The sequence below is a fragment of the Mobula birostris genome, chromosome 13 (genome assembly GCF_030028105.1).
Source record: "Mobula birostris isolate sMobBir1 chromosome 13, sMobBir1.hap1, whole genome shotgun sequence".
In the NCBI taxonomy this organism is placed as follows: Eukaryota; Metazoa; Chordata; class Chondrichthyes; order Myliobatiformes; family Myliobatidae; genus Mobula; species Mobula birostris.
Genome location: NC_092382.1, coordinates 70,737,758 through 70,757,863, shown reverse-complemented (window position 1 = coordinate 70,757,863; position 20,106 = coordinate 70,737,758). Strand labels below are relative to the sequence as shown.

Genomic DNA, 20,106 nt, shown 5'->3' with positions numbered 1-20,106 from the left:
GCTGAGTGTTTCTGGTAATTCCAGTTTTTTTTAATGTCACTCACCCTGGTCTGGTTTATATTTCCTGAAATGAACCTGTTTTAACCTGGGAATGCAATTGGCTCAGTCTGTGATAGTAGAACATGAAAGAAAGCACAACTTTTCCCTGGTACTGATATGTCTGTTATTCCTGGAAATGTGTTCTGTACATTGGTTGCTGACAAGGTTTACAAGAATAATCTCAGGAATGATCGGCTTTATGTATTGTCACGTACTCCGTGACGGGCTAAAGAACCAGCAGAATGGAAAACACTTTGAAGTCCAGTATTGTTATTAACTAATATTATTTATTAGTAACTATGCAATACAGTAATATAAATGCAGATATGTCAAACAGGTTAGCAATGAATATATATATATAGGAATATATAAAAACCAAGCTTCTTCAAGTCTAGGGGTAAATAGATCGTCTTACAATGATGAGTAAAGTTCAGTTCAGTTCGTGGTATTGAGTTGAGTAGTGATAGAGAGAGAGAGGGAGAGATTTGAGTCTTCAGGTGAGCTGATGCTGTCGATCTTCCTGTTGTCCTCTGAAATCCTTTTGAAGTCACTGACTGTGACCACAACAAAGGGGGCCGTTCTTCTGTGGTGGAATTATCAACCCACGCGAGGGTTGGACACACAAATAGCTCCCCACCGGTCACACCCTTTTCACACTGCAAGAGCCGCTGATCGATTCTCCAAAACCCACCTTTTCTATGGGCACAACAAAGCTCATTCAGTGTCCAAAACCATTGTGTCTGTAGGTCTATCATCTGACCTTCTATTTATCTCAGCGCACTGAATACCAACTGCCTATCAAGTAGCTCCTCCCTTCTCTCTGTAAGAATACAGAAGCTGAGAGTGTCCCTGCAAAAGTGTAAACATGCTGCTGAAAAACCATAACATCATCTCAAAGCAGTCTTCGTCTCTCTCTCCTTCTTTCTCTCTCTTTTAACAAGGTGTCTGGTGTTGAATACCCCTCTATCTCTCTTTTCAAAAGCACAGTTCATAGGGGTAATTCAGGACCCCCGTCACAGTATGAAGAGCATTTGATGGTTCTGGGCCTGTGCTCAATGGAGTTCAGAGGGACTGTGGGGGTGCTGGGGAGATGTACGGTTAAGTAAACCTACCGAATGCTGAAAAGCCTGGATACAGTGGACATGGAGAGGATGTTTCCATTAGATATTAATCTGACAGCACAGTCTCAGAATAAAGATGTTTCCCTTTAAAACTGAGGTGAGAGATTTTTTTTGGCAAAAAGCTGTCTGATGTGTGTGCGGGTTTCAGGTTACCAACCATTCCCTCCTTTCCCAGGTGTGTACAATTATGTTTCCATCATTAAAGGCTTGGTCTCCTGCGAAAGTGCTGTAGCAGGCCACAAATTGCTCCCAATAGTCTGGTCCCGATTCCCCAGGCTTAGGTTTTTATTAAAGTACCTTAGTGATATCTACAGGTTGGTGGAGAGCCCTTTCCAATGCTTGAATTATCTGGTCTGTCCGTTCATTCTCATTATGGTTTCCCGCTTGTAACTCCTGATAGGTTTGGTATCTCAATTCTGCCTTCTATTTCCGCCCCTCATCAGCTGAGAGAATCGTGCAGCAGAGACCGAATAAATCTTGCGGGGTCACTTTAAGCATTTGTAGAGTACTGCAGACATACTGAGCAAACTGTGCTGGTCTTTCTTTTCTATGTGGGGCCTGATTCATGATCATTATCATTTCTTAAGGCTTCCAGGGTGCATACACAGGAATCACTGAGGGCTGTCCCTCCTCCTGCTCGTGGACTGGGCATCATTCGGGTCGGCAATTATCTTTGTGGAGCCATTAACTCTGGGGTTTTATTGGATTCTTCCCTCCCTGTTTTGGAATAATCCTCGGTATTCCCTTTCTGGATCTCAGGGTATAGGGACCTCCCCTCCCCTGATGCCGCTGTTTTACCTGAGCCGCCACCGTATCTGAGTACTGTGAGGATTGGGGTTCGGGAGCACTGGGTGCACGGGTCGGTATGCCAGACATGTGTTCGGGATCCCTTGTTTCCCTATCAGTTAGAACTTTAGACAGACTTTCCTGCCCTTCCCTCCTATGTAAGCCAGCCTTGGTTTGCTCACGTTGTTTTTCCTGCTCTCGTTTTCAGCGCCCATCCACCATTCACACTCCGGTTTTAGCGTCTTCCAACCTTTGGCATTCCTTTTGCAGTACATACCTCTGTCCCTTTGTCACATGCATTATTCCTCCAACTTGCTAATAATATACTGTTCCTCTTTACATCTGCCTTTTCCTTCCATTCCCTTTTCAACAACTTCCACTTCTTTCCACAGTTCTTTTTCCATATCAAATTTACTGCTTTTTCTCGTGAGGTAATATCCCACCACAGTCTGCTTGGCACTTCCAATATTGGGATCCTGTTTGTGACGCCGAATGTTGAAGTTAAATCTGAATAAAACTTGAGAGACCAGCTTCTTATCATCACCACAGTTTATTGCGTATTCTGCTGCAGGAGTTTGAGACCCAGTTGTCAAAGGGAAGGCATGTAAGCACTGCCACCAACTGACAAGTGGAATGAGTTAGTCAGGTTACAGCCGTATATTTATACATAGTAAGCCCCATACCTTACTGTTGGTAGATGTTATTTGAACTGGTACAGCCATCATGTCTGTTGGTGTAAAACTTAATTAATTAGATAAGAGAGTTCATAAGGTTTTAGTTACAGAAGGATGTACCATCCAGTCCTTATCCATTGTTCCCTTTGTAAGGTCCTGACTTAATTACAGACAGATGTTCATTCCTGTCCTTATCAGTGAGTCCTCCTCTCTTTACTCAAACGAGGGTACAATGTATAATGTTATCAACTAACGAAGGTACAATGTACAATGTTATCAGCTCTCAGTCTGTCTCTCTGCAAGCCGCAGAGAACTGATAATGAGCCTGTCTCAGCTAACTGCTGATGACAGAGTTTACTTCAGTTCAACATTCCTGTTCAGTCCCAATTATTCTTTTAGCCAGAGGTTACATAGGTTCGAAATGATTTTTTAATATATCCTCAATTCCTCAGGAGGATTCAGGGAAAATATTTATGTCCAATACAGAAACTGGTGTTACCTGTGTGTATTGTGGTGATACAAAAGTTGCTGGAGAATTCGCAAGTGGAACGAAGTGGAGTGATATTTGGACACCTGACTTTTTAAAGTGTAATTTAGCAAGCAAACCACAGATGGACAATGTGCAAAAGCTCTGGTGAGAAAATACTTCATTACCCGTTACAGGCCTGCTGCATAGTTTGTGTGAGAGTGCAGGTGAACTTGATCGAACACAGAGGAGATCAAAGTTCCTATCGACAGTGATTTGCTAGCTGTTAAAATGAATACCTCTCTCTATATAAAATTCACTGTGCACATGTTGTCACTGGGTAAAAAAATGCACGGTACAAGATTTATGTATACGCTGGTCATTACAAATTAGAGGGCACATTGGTGGGAAGGTGGGGAGATCTCCAGCGTCCCTGATGCCCTCAGCTACAAGATGTGCATCCAGCTGCAGCTTGTAACCCTGCACTTTAAGGAGCTGGAACTTGAAATGAGTGAATTCCAGGTCATCCAGGAGATGGAGGGAGTGATAGATATGACATGAGGAGAGGTGAGTTGCACCCAAGGTGCAGGACACAGGAAACTGGGTGAGAGTCAGGAAGGGGAATGAGGTTAAATATTCATTGCAGTGTACTCTTGTTGCTATCCCACACAACAACAGGTGGACCACTTTAGAAACTGTTGGGGAGATTACCTAGCAGAAAAAATTCAAAGGGATGACAGGGGATTCATTACTTAGGGGAATAGAATGAGAGGGAACTAATATCCTAGTGGTAAGGCTTGCTAGTGCTCATGTGGGGGAGGGGGTGATGTGGTTAAAATAGTTGTAGGGGGGAATGGGAGCCAGAATGACAGAACAGATAGTGGAGAGGGTGAATTCAATTGACTTTATTACATACATCCTTCATATACATGAGGAGTAGAAATCTTTACGTCTCCATCTAAATGTGTAACTTAGAGTCATTTATAATAAATAGTTTGTACATAAGACATAGAAGTCAATTGTATCAGCATGAATTAATCAGACTGATGGCCTGGTAGAAGATGATGTCCCAGAGCCTGTTGGTCCTTTTGCTGGGGTACCGTTTCCTGGATGGTAGCAGCAGGAACAGGTTGTAGTGGTGGTGAATTGGGTCCCCAATATCCTTTTTACACACCTGTCTCTGTAAATGTCCTGAATAGTGGAAAGTTCACACCTACAGATTCGCTGGGCTATCTGCACCACTCTCTGCAGGGTCCTACGATTTAGGGAAGTACAGTTCCCATACCAGGCAGTGATGCAGCCAGACAGGATACTCTCAGCTGTATCCCTTTGGAAGGTTCTTAGGATTTGGGGCCCCATCCCAGACTTCTTCAACCATCTGATGTGAAGGAGGTGCTGCTGTGCTCTTATCAAAACACAACCATGTGAGATCCTCGGTGATGTTTATGCCGAGGAACTTAAAGTTGTTCACCCTCTCAACCCCAGATCCATTGATGTCAATAGGGGTTAGCCTGTCTCCATTCCTCCTGTCGTCCACAATCACCTCCTTTGTTTTTGTGACAATCAGGGAGAGGTTGTTTTCTTGACATCTGTCAGAAGTTGTTCAGACCTCAGATAGAGCGAGCAATGAAATGGTTGAGCATGGTGTGATGAATGTGCTGAGCTGAGGATATCACAATGCAAGAAGCATCGTAGGAAAGCCAGATGAGCTCAGGACAGGGAATTATGATATTGTCGCCATTATTGGGATTTGGTTGCACCCAACAGTCTGAGGGATTGAGAGGAACAAATTTGTAGAGAGATCGCAGACCATGCCAAGAAACAAAGGTTGATTCAGTAACTGATTTTAACTTGCTATATTTTGACTGGGACTCCCATACTGTAAAAGGACTAGATGGGTTTGAGTTTGTCAAATGTGCCCTTAATCAGTACGTAGAATACCCGACATAGAAGTGTGTGATAAGCTGTTAGGAAATGATCCAGGGCTGGTGGCAGAAATCAGTGATCATAATGCCATGAAATTCAAAGCAAATATGGAAACAGATAGGTCTGGACCATGGGTTGAGATTCTAAATTGGAGAAAGGTCAATTTTGATGGTATCAAAGGATCTGACAAGTGTGGTTTGGGACAGGCTGTTTTTTGGCAAAGGAGTACTTGGTATGTGGGAGGCCTTCGAAGTGAAATTTTGAGGGTGTCTAATTTGTATGTGCCTGCCAAAATAAAAGTTGAAAGGTAACTGGTGCAGGGAACCTTGGTTTTCAAGAGATATTGAGGCCCCGGATATTTTGTTCCTCTAAATGCCTCAGACTGTTGGGAGCTACCAAGACTCATTAATGACTGCAATATCATAAATCAATACCCTGAGCTCATCTGACTTTTATTTTAGTTGTCTTCTGTTTTTTTTCTAAAAGCTTCCAAATAGTATTTGCTCTTTTTTTTGCCCTCTCTTTGGCTTTTATGTTGGCTTTGGCTTCTCATTTCAGCCACGGTTGTGTCCTCCTGCCTTTCCAATGCTTCTGCTTCGTTGGGATGTATCGATCACTCAGCTCCTGAATTGCTACCAGAAACTCCAGCCATTGCTGCTCCATTGTCACTCCTACCTTTTCCCTTCCAAACAAGTTTGGCCAGCTTCTCTGTCATAGAAACATGGAGAATTTCAGTATGGAAACAGGCCATTTGGCCCATCTAATCAATGCTGAAAAAACATTTAAGCTGTCTAATCCACCGGGACCATCGCCCTCCATACCCCTACCATCCAGGTACCTATCAAACTTCTTCGAAATGGTGAAACTGAGCTCATATTCACCACTTGTGCTGGCATCTCATTCCACACTCTCACAACCATTTCAATAAAGAGCTTTTCCACACGTTCCCATTAAATTTTCACCTTTCCCATTTACCCATGACTTCTGGTTGGCATCCCACCCAACCTCAATGGAAAAAGCCTGCTTGCATTTACCTTATCTATATTCTCATAATTTTGTATACTTCTAACAAATCCTCAAAGCAATGTATAATTTCCTTGTTTATGTTTACAGCCTTTTTCAGGTGTATAAGATGATGAGGGGCACTGATCGTGTGGCTAGTCAGAGGTTTTTTCCCAGGGCTGAGATGGCTAACACGAGGGGGCATAATTGTAAGCTGCTTGGAAATAGATACCGAGTGGATGTCAGGGGTAAGTTTTTTTACACAGAGAGTGGTGGGTGCGTGGGATGCACTGCCGGCTATTTGCGTGAGAATGTTTCAGTTACTGTGGGGCCAGGAACCCATGCAGCTCAGTGGGAACAGGGAATAATACCAATGGAGAGAGTCAAACTGAGCCAGGTCACAGATTGGAGATGACAGAAATGGCCCATTCTTATAGAGACAGAAAGAGCATCAGAGAGTTTGATTGTCATTCCAGATACCAGCACTGTGCCCAGTTAGAAGATGATTTCTCTCTCCAACTTGAGTTGAACTTCACTGTAACAGTGTGATGTCAGATCACACCTTGACAACTCAAGTGATCTCATCTGAAATCTTGTGCTTCACCCATTGATGGATTTTGTAAATCTTTTTACAGGTTAAGAATGACAAGGAATTTGTCTATGGGAATCTCGAACACAACACATCAGGTTTTCTGTCTCTGTCCAGATATTTAAGAAGTGGAGCAAGGGATTCACTCGATCATCCTTCCTGCTCAGATGTGGGGAGGGATTCACTCGATCATCTGACCGACTGACATGCCTGTCATTTTACACGGGGGGGAACCCGTTCATCTGCTCAGACAGTGGGAATGGATTCAGTCGGTCATTTCAACTGAAGGTACATCAGCAAGTTCACACTGGGACAAGGCCATTCACCTCTTCTGTGTGTGAGAACAGATTCAGTCGGTCTTCTCGCCTGTGGACACACCAGTCAGTTCACACTGGGCAGTGGCTGGTCATCTGCTGAATTTGTGGGGAAGAATTCACTCAGTCATCTGACCTAATGGCTCACCAGCGAGTTCACACCAGGGAGCGACCATTCACGTGCTCGGACTGTGGGAAAGGATTCACTCACTCATCTAGACTGAAATTACATCAGCAAGTTCACACTGGAGAGAGGCCGTTCACCTGCTCAGACTGCGGGAGGGGATTCACTCGGTCATCCGCCCTACTGGTACACAAGTCAGTTCACACTGGGGAGTGGCCATTCACCTGCTCAGACTGTGGGAAGGGATTCACTCGCTCATCTGAACTGAAGATACATCAGCGAGTTCACACTGGAGAGAGGCCATTCACCTGCTCAGACTGTGGGAAGAGATTCACTCAGTCATCTCAACTTAAGGTACATCAGCGAGTTCACACTGGGGAGAGGCCGTTCACCTGCTCAGACTGTGGGAAGAGATTCACTCATTCATCTCAACTTAAGGTACATCAGCGAGTTCACACTGGGGAGAGGCCGTTCACCTGCTCAGACTGTGGGAAGAGATTCACTCATTCATCCACCCTACAGAATCATCAGCGAGTTCACACTGGGGAGAAGCCGTTCACCTGCTTAGAATGTGGGAAGGGATTCACTCAGTCATCCCACCTGCTGGTACATCAGTCAATTCACACTGGGGAGAAGCCGTTCACCTGCTCAGTTTGTGGGAATAAATTCACTCTGTCATCCCACCTACAGAATCATCAGCGAGTTCACACTGAGGAGAAGCCGTTCACCTGCTCAGTCTGTGGGAAGAGATTCACTCATTCATCCAGCCTACGGAGTCACCAGCGAGTTCACACTGGGGAGAAGCCGTTCACCTGCTCAGAATGTGGGAAGAAATTCACTGATTCATCCACCCTACGGAGTCACCAGCAAGTTCACACTGGGGAGAAGCCGTTCACCTGCTCAGAATGTGGGAAAGGATTTACTCAGTCATCCCACCGACTGGCACACCAGTCAGTTCACACACAGGGGAAGCCGTTCACCTGCTCAGTTTGTGGGAAGGGATACACTCGGTCATCCTACCTACAGAGACATCAGCGAGTTCACACTGGGGAGAAGCCGTTCACCTGCTAAGAATGTGGGAAAGGATTCACTCAGTCATCTCAACTACGGGCACACCAGTCAGTTCACAGTGGGGAGTGGCCGTTGTTAATGAATCCCTTGGTTTCGTTTGCTGTGGACTGTCATTTTAAGAGAGAGAGAGAGAGATTAAGAAGGCTAATCAGTCTGATTTGCAGCTTGTTTATATCGCTCACAGCTTGTTCAGTTTTAACCAAGGGCACAAACACTATGAGTCAAAGGAAGAAAAATGGAAGGATCAAAACCAGGGAACTAGTGGCAAGGGTCACTGTTTAGAACTATACTTTGCCCAGAAGGGTGGGTTAATTATCGAAACAGCGTACATTGCATGTGTGGTTGTCACCTCGTTTGATCCATTGGAGTGGATCGGATTTGGGGTATCCTGTGAAGACCACTTATGTCTTATGTGCCTGGGTGTGGTGTGGTAATTCACTTGAAGATGATACCCCTTGTGAAAAGTCACTTTCGGTGATAATTCGTATGTGGATTTGGAACGACGACGAATAAAATCTACAGTGACTATTCTCTTGTTTTACCAACATGGGACCTGTGGAACTCGACATAATTGCCTTCTCTTGACATTTACCCTGGATTACAAATATCTCTCTCTCATCACCTGTTCCATGGATGAACTGAACTTTCATACTTTACTCAAGACTCTAAGCCTGGTTTCCCCAGAGCTCAATATTTTGGGAGTTGTATTTAAACACATATATACACATAATACTGTTCACTTTTGTTTATCTTGCTTAAGTTACTATATTATAAGTAGATACTCGTAATGACAGTGGTTTTAACATCAAAACCAGACTCCAGGTGTAGTCTACTGCTGCTGGTTTGTTTCTAAAGCGCAACAAAATTGAGACCTGCGTTCGGGATATGAACAAATTCGGGGGCATATTTATTGATTAATTATCAATTTCATTGGGGAAATCCCTTTTGATTTATTTGCGTGTGAAAAATCAGCAGCAATGGATGTTGATAGATTTCTGGAAGCGCCAGTCTCTGAGGCATGAGAGGATGCCAGAAGGATTGGGTTGTTGAGTATTGCTAAAAGGTTAAAATTTGCTAAGGTGAAATTGACAATGAGGAGGGCACAGAGAAGCAGAAAAACAGAGAAGAGGCAGAAAAACAGAGGGAGGAAGCACAAAGACGGGCTGATTGAGCTGGAAAAGATGGAGAGATTGCAGCAAAGGCGTCTGGCATTAGACTCTGGTGATAAGTTTGAGGCCAGTCAGGAAGTTAAATTGGTACCTCCATTTGAAGAGGCGGATGTTGATAAATACTTCCAGCATTTTGAGAAGTTTGCTCAGAGTTTAAAGTGGCCAAAAGAGGGTTGGCCTATCCTCTTACAAAGTGTAATTAAGGGGAAGGCTCAGCAAGACTATTCTACTTTGACAGTTGATGAAGCAGCTGTTTTGGACATAGTGAAACAGGCTGTGCTCAAAGCTTACGGGTTGGTCCCAGAAGCAAAAGTTTAGAAATTTGAGGAAATCTGTTATATGGAATTTGCTTATGAGAAATTTGTGTGTTTTGACCGCTGGTACACATATAAAAATGTAAATGATGATTTTACCAGCTTGAAAGAGTTGGTTTTAATTGAAGAATTCAAAAGGTGCATCCCTGATGACATAAACATGTATTTAGATGAAAAGGATGCTGCCACTTTGCAGGTGTCTGCTAGATTAGCAGATGAGTTTGTTTTAACTCATAAGATTAAGTTTACGCCGAATAAGAGTTTCCAGAAGAGTAGCAGGGATAACCAGTGTAAACCAGAAATTAAAGCTGGGATTACTAACAAGTGCAAGGATGAAGGGCAGCAGTTGAAGGAGAAATATTCTTGTCTTACTTGTTACTATTGTAAGAAAGCTGGTCATATGATGGCTAATTGTTCCGTCCTGAAGAAGAAAAAGGAAAAGGAAGCAGTCCCAAATGCCTGTGAATCAGTATGTTGAAGCACCTATAAACCCACAGGGTTCTGAACATTCTGTTGAGGCTCAGTTAAGGACTGAGGGGTCTGACCGAGTTAAGAAGGTATTTGATTATTTTAAGCCAGATGGGTTTGTATTAGTAAAGGAAGGGTCAACCCCAGTACCAGTGACAATTCTTCGAGATACTGGGGATTCTCAGTCACTTATATTAGTGTTCTAAAGTTTGGTGATGAGATGGACATAGATGAGGTAAATCTTATTAAAGGCATTGGGGGTGGCATGGTTTCTGTGCCATTGCACAGGGTAACTTTATATTCGGTGTTGGTTTCGGGACCTGTTAAGATCAGATTATGCTCCGGTTTACAGGTGGAAGTTGTTACTTTGCTGTTAGGGAATGACCGGGCAGATGGTAAAGTTGTTCCTGCTGTGCAGTTGACAACTAAGCCAACCACTGACGACCCACAGATGGATTTTAACATTTATCCTTCCTGTGCAGTAACTCGAAGTATGGCTAAAAAGTCTGCCAATGCAGACGATTCTGGGCAGCATGATTCTGATAACCATGATAGCCAAAATCGGGATTCAGGTTATGATAACTTGTCAGGGACTTTTCTGCCTTCATTGTTTCAACAAGATTCAGGTAGTAAGTCTGATGGAATAGATTTATCCCTGCCTAGGAAGAAGTTTATAGCAGAACAGAACCGAGACCCTGAGATTGAAGCTTTAAAAGAAACAGCTCTCTCAGATAATGAGATTAAGAAAGTGCCAGTAGGGTATTATCTCAAGGATGGAGTGTTAATGAGGAAGTGGAGGCCATCTGCTATACCTGTGAGTGAGGAATGGGCAATTGTTCACCAAGTTGTAGTCCCTAAAGTTTATAGGACTAAAATTTTAGCTTTGGCCCACAGTATGCCCTGAGGTGGCCATTTCAGAGTGAATAAAACTGTAAACAGGATTATGAAACAATTTTACTGGCCTAATTTGAGGAAAGAGGTTGTGACCTTTTGCAGAACCTGTCACACTTATCAATTTGTGGGTAAACCTAATGAGGTCACCCCAGTGGCCCCACTCCGGCCTATACCTGTATTTGGTATACCCTTTTCTAAAGTTATAGTGGATTGTGTTGGCCCATTGCTAAAGACTGAATCCGGCCATCAGTATTTGCTAACTATTATGTGTACTGTATCCAGATTCCCAGAGGCAATACCTCTCAGAAATATTAAAGCTAAAACTGTAGCGAAGGCTCTTACCAAGTTTTTTACTTTATTTGGTTTACCTAAAGAAATCCAGTCTGATCAAGGAAGTAATTTTACATCTGGATTGTTCCAGCAGGTATTTTATGAACTGGGAGCTAAACAAATTACATTTTCTGAGTACCATCCGGAATCACAAGGGGCTTTAGAAAGATTTCCTTCTACCCTCTAAACAATGATTAAGACATACCGTGTTGAAAATGGAAAAGACTGGGATGAAGGAATACATTTGCTTTAGTTTGCAGTAAGAGAGTCAGCACAGGAGTTACAGGGCTTTAGTCCTTTTGAACTTGTATTTGGTCATAGAGTGAGGGGAACTTTGGCCTTGTTAAAGGAACAGTGGATTGATGGGGATGTACATGTTAACTTGTTAGACTATGTTTTGAAGTTCAAAAATAAACTACACCAAACTTGTAGTCTAGCAAGACAAAAATTAAAGATTTCTCAAAACAAAATGAAGTGTTGGTTTGATGAGTGGGCTTGTGAAAGAAAATACCAGGTGGAGGATAAGGTGCTTGCCTTATTTCGAAGGTTGACGAATCCACTTCAGGGGAAATTCAGTGGACCGTCTGAAATAGTCTCTCAAAGTAATGATGCGAATTATGTTACTAAAACACCCGACCGACGTCAACTAACACAGGTGGTACACATAAATATGATAAAGCCTTATTTTGACAAGCAGGCACCATCTGTGAGTGTTGTCAAAATATATGAATCTAGCAACCCTGAGAATGAAACAATTGACTCATCTAAGGCTACGTCCACACTAGACCGGATAAATCTGTAACCGAAGCTTTTGCTCTTCGTTTTGTCCTTCTGTCCACACTGAAATGGCGTTTTCCTCCCCCAAAAATGGAGATTTTGTTCAACATCCTCCAGAGTGTGTAAATTTGAAAACGCCGATTGTGCACAGCAGTGTGGACGGGGTAAACGGATATTTTTAAAAACGCTGTCATGACGTGCTGGTACAGATGGCGGCAGCGCGACATTTCATTGTTTTCTTGACGCAACCTCCCACACAACCTAACAATTTCAGAATAGACGGCAACAATACTGAAGCCTGAGGAGTTAAAAATGTACTTACCAAATACTTTGACCCATAGCTTACTGAATAAATAAGTATACTTACTTTGCCCTATTTTCTGTCCTTGCTTGTGTGAAGGTAGTTTACCTATTTATGCAAGTACTTCTTTCACAATAGATGTGTAACAGCCTAATGTAACATTGTATGGAAATACAAGCTAACACTGATGCAGACATGTTTTATACATTTAACAAGATGCTTTATTTGTCACGGACCCTTCTGGCAATCCCCCACCTTACTATTTACCTCAGGAATTGGGCTTCGATCCCCTCGTTTAATTTCCAATCATTCCCAGGTTCCACCAACTACACACACCTGCTTTCCATCAGAAAATGCAGGATAAAGACCCTGTGATCACAACAAGGAGCTGTCAGTTCATTGGTCAACTCGGGTGTGAGTAACCTTGTTTCATGGTTCTTAGGGACATTAGTTCCAAGTCTAGCATCGCTCCTGGAATCTCTCCAAACCCAAGGCTTCAGGTATATACCCTTCTGGAAACCGATTCCATGCTTGCTACGGTGATAACGCCTCCCGATTCTGTCCCCGCGCCCGTGTTCTGCACTTGCGTTGGTCCACCGCCACGCTTGTGCAAGTAATGTATTAATGTATTGCTTGTGCAAACATTCAATAGATGCAATTGTCACCTTTGCCCAGTAACTCATTTTATTGCACATGTTAAATACAGCAAAATAATACACAAAGACATGGCAAAAGTAAAGGTAAACAAATGAGGTAACAGCAAATTTCACTTTTGCCCAGTAATAAGCCTTATTGCATTTAGTTGTAGCTGTCGTCCCTTTCATCGATGAAGAGACTATGGCTGTAGAAAACATTTCTGGACAAACGCGCACCAAGTCTTTCATTTGACAATTTTCTTTTAAGTTTCTCTAGTCTAACTGGACAAACGCGCACCAAGTACACCGTTTCCTCTCCACTTGTTTTCCGTGTGTCTTGCGCATGCCCAGTAGGAGGAGATTCACCCAAATATCCATTCTAATGTGAACAGAGGTATTTTGAAAAACACCTGGTGTGAACGCCTATCGTTTTTAGGCCAAACCGGCATTTTCAAAATTATCCGGTCTAGTGTGGATGTAGCCTGAAACTTTTTACAAGCCAAACATGGTTCCAGTTAGGCTAATGAACTTGGTTGTTCTGGAAAACATTGATAACAAGTTGGCTCATCTGCAGCCAAAGCAACAACAACAGCTGAGGAATTAATTCTGAAGTTTAAAGATTTATTTCCCGACGTTCCCAAGCAAACCACGGTCACAGTACATGACGTAGATATTGGTCAAGCCAAACCGATTAAACAGCAGTCATATCGCATGAATGTAGAAAAGCGTAAATTGGCTGAGCAAGAAATTGGGCTATTATTAGGCCTTCAAAATCAGATTGGAGCTCACCCTGTGTTATTGTGCCCAAACCTGATGGTAGTGTTAGACTTTCCACTGATTATAGGAAGGTAAATGCGGTAACATAAACAGATGCCTATTCTTTCTCTAGGGTGGATGATTGCATCGATAAGGTTGGAAAAGGTAAATTTCTTACAAAGATTGATCTGTTGAAAGGGTATTGGTATGTTCCATTGACGGACAGAGGTAGAGAAATTTCTGCATTTGTGACACCTACTGGGTTGTATGAATACAATGTTTTGCTGTTTGGAATGAAAAATGCTCCAGGAATATTCCAGAGAATGATTGATTCTGTAATTTGAGGGTTAGAACACACAGTTGCCTATATTGATGAGTTAGTCACAGGGAGTGACACTTGGGAAGAGCATATCTCTGCAGTAGAAAAGCTGTTTGACAGGCTTTCCCAGTCCAGCCTTACAGTTAAGAGTGAATTTGGCCGTCCCACTGTGACCTATCTTGGCTATGTAGTAGGTCAAGACAAGTTGGCTCCTGTTCAGGCAATTTCTGAAGTTCCTATTCCAACTGGTAAGAAGGCTCTTGAAAGGTTTCCAGAAATGGTTGGATATTATCGTAAGTTTTGGAAGAATGCTGATATCGCTCTTCCTCTGACTAATCTCCTGAAGAAGGGTGAAAAGTTTGTTTGGACCGAGCCTTGTTTGGAGGCATTTGATCGATTGAAAGTTATTATTTGAGATTAGGCCAATCAGTGTAGTGTCGTCAGCAAATTTAATTAGTAGATTGGAGCTGTGGGTGGCAACACAAGTCATGGGAATACAGAGAGTAAAGGAGGGGGCCAAGGAGACAACCCTGTGGGGTATGTGTGCTGAGGGTCAGAGAGACAGAGGTGAGGGAGCCCACTCTTACCACCTGCCGGCGATCTGACAGGAAGTTCAGGATCCAGCTACACAAGGCAGGGTGAAGGCCGTGGTCTCTGAGCTTCTTGTCGATACTTCACGCCTTCATATGGCTACCGCTCTGCCCATGACTGCAAGGAACTGCAGAGAACTTTGGAGAGTAGAGAACATCAGAGAAACAAGCCTCCCCTCCATGGACTCTTCCTACACTTCCCCTGTGTCGGAAAAGCAGGCCGTGTTCTCAAAGATCCTCACAACACACACATTCTTGCTGCAAACCCTCTCCCCCATCGGGGAAGGGATACAAAAGCCTTAAAGCATGTACCACCAGGCTTAAGGATGGTTTCCTGTCTGTGGCTATAAGCCAAATGAATGGTCTCCAGTATGATAAAATAGACTCGACCTCACAATGTAACTCGACAAGACCATGCACCATATGTCTATCTGCACTGCACTTTCTCTGCAGCCATAATGCTTTGTTACAGTTATTGTTTTGTCGTATATCAGCTTAATGTACTGTTGTAATGTATTGATCTGTGTGGCTGGTACGTCAGGCAAGATTTTCACTGTAGCTCGGTACGTGATAAAGATAAACAAATTCCCCATTTTAATGGTGTGGAAATATTAGACAGACTGAGATTCTGCTGTGTGACCTCAGAAGGAAACTTAACTGAACTGTTGTCATTTCTGAGGAATGCAGATAAATAGAAAAGGCTTCAATCTCGCATTATGATCTGCGGTATCTGGGATCAGGTGACCGGTTGTGGGTCTCCCATACCATTTATCAGAATCAGGTTTAATAGCACCAGCATATGTCATGAAATTTGTTGTTTCTGCGGCAGCAGTAGAACTTAATTCATAACAATAGATTTTAACTATGAATTATAATAATATTTATTAAATAGTTAAATTACTTCAGTGGTCCAAAACTAAAAATAAAAAAAAATGTAATAAACTCTTTTAATTGTGTGGAAATTCTGGAGCAAAGCTTAACTAAACTGTACAAGTTTATGAGAAGCTCAGAAAAATAGGAAAGGCTAAATTCTCACATGAATGCTCTGTGTTAAATGTTTAACCATCACGGTGACTGAAGGCAGCTGCAGGTTCATGAGGGACTGTTTTACTGTCAGATTCTGCAGTTCTTGTGGCTGCTCATCGCACCCAGGACTGAACCCTGGTCACTTGAGCATTGGAGGAGTCTGTTCGGCTGATGTTAGCCTTAAACTGGACTGGTGTTTAATATTGTGGATCTGTGAAAGATCAATCAGTTCTGTATCAAATCTCGTGTCTCAGGTACTTCCTGTCTCTACCACACTCACAATGTACACTAGAGAGGCCATTCGGCCCATCTGGTCCCTGCCCAGGTTTCTGTTCCATATCATTATATGAAAATCTATCCCTGCCGTTCCCCTCTCACTCTCCCTGTGATGACAAGTTGCAACTAGTCACCACTCCGTGGGATAGGAGATTTCCCTTGAATTTCAGAGAATCATAGAAATCTACAGCACATTACAGACCCTTTGGCCCACAATGTTATGACGACCATGTAACTTACTCTAGAAACTGCCTAGAATTACACTACCGCATAGGCCTCTATTTTCCTAATCTCCGTGTACCTATCTAAGAGTCTCTTAAAAGACCCTATTGTATCCGCTTCTACCACCGTTGCTGGCAGTGCATTCCACACACACACCACACTTTGTTCAAAAAACTTAGCTCTGACATCTCCTCTGTACCGACTACCAAGCAGCTTAAACCTATGCCCCCTCGTGTTAACCGTTTCAGCCCTGGGAAAAAGCCTCTGGCGATCCACACGACCAATGCCTCTCATCATCCTACACATCTGCATGAATTTCCTGCATGCTTCTCTCCAGGCTGAATAAGACGATGAGCACACTGTGGTTTTAATGTTCTTCAGGGCTCTGGTCTAAGGTGTTTAAGCTCCTTCTTCCCTGATCTTTTCAACGTTTTGTGTCACTCTCACTCATTTCAAAGGACTGTGCCTCTGACAGCTGGGTTGTTGCAATGCACCTCTAAAGTCTGACAGCAGACCAGCGAGTGAATGTTCGATGGAACAGAGTCAGAAACCAAATAATTACCAGCCTGAGTCAGGGCTTTTGGGCTCCGAGAAGAGATGGCCCATAGAGATTACAAGGAGGAGGAGAAAGAGAAATTAGACCAGCAGGATGTGGCTACAAGTGAAAGATCAGAAACATTTTGAAAATGTTTGATTGAAAAAAAAGGTGGTTAATTTCTGCAAATTACTGGAGGAAATCAACATATCAGGCAGCAAATGTGGAGAGGAATAAATGGAGAACGTTTAGGCCGAGTCCCTTCAGCATGCCTAGACTGTGTACTCCTCTGCTTAGTTGCTGCCAGCATTTTGTGTGTGGGCGTCTCTGTATTTCCAGCAACTTTTGTATTTCATATCTGCATTTGTAAGAGGATTATACCTTGGCATTAAATACATGGAATACCTGTTGATATTGAGTCCAGAACAAGGGGCCACAGTTTGAGGATAGAGGGGAAGCCTTTTAGGACAGAGATTAGGAAAAACTTCTTTACACAGAGAGTGGTGAATCTGTGGAATTCTCTGCCACAGGAAACAGTTGAGGCCAGTTCATTGACTATATTTAAGAGGGAGTTAGATATGGCCCTTGTGGCTATGGGGGTCAGGGGGTATGGAGGGAAGGCTGGGGCGGGGTTCTGAGTTGGATGATCAGCCATGATCATAATAAATGGTGGTGCAGGCTCGAAGGGCCGAACGGCCTACTCCTGCACCTATTTTCTATGTATGTTTCTATGTATATTGTTTGTGGGAGCCGCCAACACAAAAAAAAACTGAGCTGTGGATATCGAACTAGTGCTTGCAGAAACTTTTAATGGCATCGTGATTACGCATAAATCCTTGCGATAAAAATGTCGCCGTCGCCGAAGCACCGATCAAATGCGCAGGCGTCAGGGTTGTTAGCGAATATCACGCTTGCGCAAAGTATACAAAAGGCCTCTGATTATTCGGTGAAGGTTAGAGCGGGTTTGCGGGAGGGACAGTCGCTGTGACCCACAATCCTGGGACAGTCCAGCTCTCTCGTCCCTCTCTCTCTGCCCCACGATCCGTACACGGGTCCCGGGGAGCTTCCGGCTGATGAGGGAATGGGAACCGATGGATCTCTCAGACAGAGCTGAGCTCCAGCTATCTAAATGCAAGGATTAGGAACTCGGAGAAACGGAACAAAATCTTTTACATCACCGGTTGAGAAAATCACCTTTGTTCTACCTCCAATCACAAACCAGAGAAAAATTGTAGATGTTGGAAATCCATGCAACAGACACAAAACGCTGGAGGAATTCAACATTAGTACTCTTTTCCATAGATGCTGCCTGGCCTGCTGATTTCCTCCAGCATTTTTTGTGTGCTCCTTGTTCTACCTCCTCTGGTGAGAAAATCCTTCATTACCCATTACAGGCCTGCTACATAGGTTGTGTGAGAGTGCAGATGAACTCGATCAAACCCAGATGAGATCAAAGTTCTTATCGCCAGTGATTTGGTTGCTGTTGAAATGAATACCTCTGTATATAAAGTTCAGTTTTCACATGTTGTCACTGGGCAAGAATTGTACAGCACAAGATTTTTGCAGACACTGGTCATTACAAATTAGAGGGGACATTAGTGGGAAGGTGGGGAGACCTCCAGTGTCCCTGATACCCTCACATACCTGACTCCCTGTAACCCTGCACGTTAGGGAGTTGGAGCTGGAAATGGATGAATTCCGGATCATTCAGAAATCAGAGGGGATGATAGATATGATACGAAGAGAGGTGAGTTACACCCAAGGTGCAGGACACAGGAAACTGGATGAGAGTCAGGAAGGAGAATGAGGTTAAATAGCCATCACAGAGTACTCTTGTGGCCATCCCCCAGGACAACAGGTAGACCACATTAGAAACTGTTGGCAGGGAATTAGCTAGCACAGGAAAGTCAAAGGGGATTTGTTAGTTAGGGGAACAGAACTAGAAGGGGACTAATATCCTAGTGGTCATGCTTGCTAGTGCTAGTGGATGTTAAACTGAAGTTGCAGGGTGGATGGGAGCCTGAATACCAGAACAGATAGTGGAGTCATTGAAGTGAATTGACTTTATTACTTACATCCTTCATATACATGTGGAGTAGAAATCTTTATGTTCCGTCTCCATCTAAATGTGCAATTTGTAGTAATTTGTAATAAACAGTATGTACATCAGAATGGTCAATATAATATAGAAATACAATTGTATCAGCATAAATATATGAGTCTGATGACCTGGTGGAAGGAGCTGTCCCAGAGCCTGTTGGTTCTGGCTTTCATGCTGTGGTACCATTTCCCGGATGGTAGCAGCTGGAATAGTTTGTGGTTGGGGGTGAATCAGGTCTCCAGTGATCCATCAGGCCCTTTTTTACACATCTGTCAGTGTAAGTGTCATGAATAGTGGAAAGTTCACATCTACAAATGCACTGGGCTGTCCGCACCACTCTCTGCAGAGTCCAGCGATTGAGGGAGGTACAGATCCCATACCAGGCAGTAATGCAGCCAGCCAGGATGCTCTCTATTCTGCCCCTGTAGAAAGTTCTTTACATTTGGGGGCACATTCCAAACTTCTTCAGCTTCTGAGGTGAAACTGGCATGCTTGTGCCTTTTTCACCACACAGCCGGGATGTACAGACCACATGAGATCCTCGACGATGTTTGTGCCGAGGAACTTAAATCTGTTTACCCTCTCAACTCCAGATCCATTGATGTCAATAGGGGTTAGCCTGTCTCCATTCCTTCTGTAATCCACAACCAGCGCCTTTGTTTCTGTGACATCGAGGAAGTGTTTGTTTTCTTGACACCAGTCAGATGTTGTTCAAACTTCAGACAAAGTCAGCAATCAAAAAGTTGAGCATGGTGCTTCGAATGTACTGAGCTGTGTAAATCAAATGCAAGAAACATCATGGAAAAGCCAGATGAGCTCAGTGCATTGAATTCTGATATTGTTACCATTACTGGGACTTGGTTGAAGCCAAAAGTCTGAGGGATTGAGAGGAACAAATTTACAGAGAGATCACAGACTATGCCAGAAACAAAGACTGATACAGTAAGTGATTTTAACTTTCCATATATTGACTGGGCGTCCCATACTGTAAAAGGACTAGATGGGGCAGAGTTTGTCAAATGTGCTCTCAACCAGTAGAATTCTCAAAGTAGAAGTGTGCAATAAGCTATTAGGAAATGATCCAGGGCTAGTGACAGAAATTAGTGTATGGGAAGACTTTGTACCTAGTGATCATAATACCATGAGATTCCAAGTAAATATGGAAAGAGAGAGGTCTAGACCACAGGTTGAGATTCTAACTTGGGAAAGGTCAATTTTGGTGGTATCAGAAAGGATCTGACAAGTGCAAATTGGGACAGGATGTTTCTGGCAAAGGAGCAC

General features: G+C 43.3%; 1 protein-coding gene across 1 annotated transcript in view; it reads left to right on the top strand.

Annotated features, from left to right (window-relative positions):
• LOC140206955 (uncharacterized) overlaps window positions 1-20,106 on the top strand; it is a 136,565-nt gene that overhangs the window by 1,056 nt on the left and 115,403 nt on the right. The window contains exon 2 of the mRNA XM_072275251.1: window positions 6,650-7,995. Coding sequence (XP_072131352.1) covers window positions 7,057-7,995 — 939 coding nt within the window. The 5' untranslated portion in view covers window positions 6,650-7,056. The remainder of the gene's footprint in view (window positions 1-6,649; window positions 7,996-20,106) is intronic.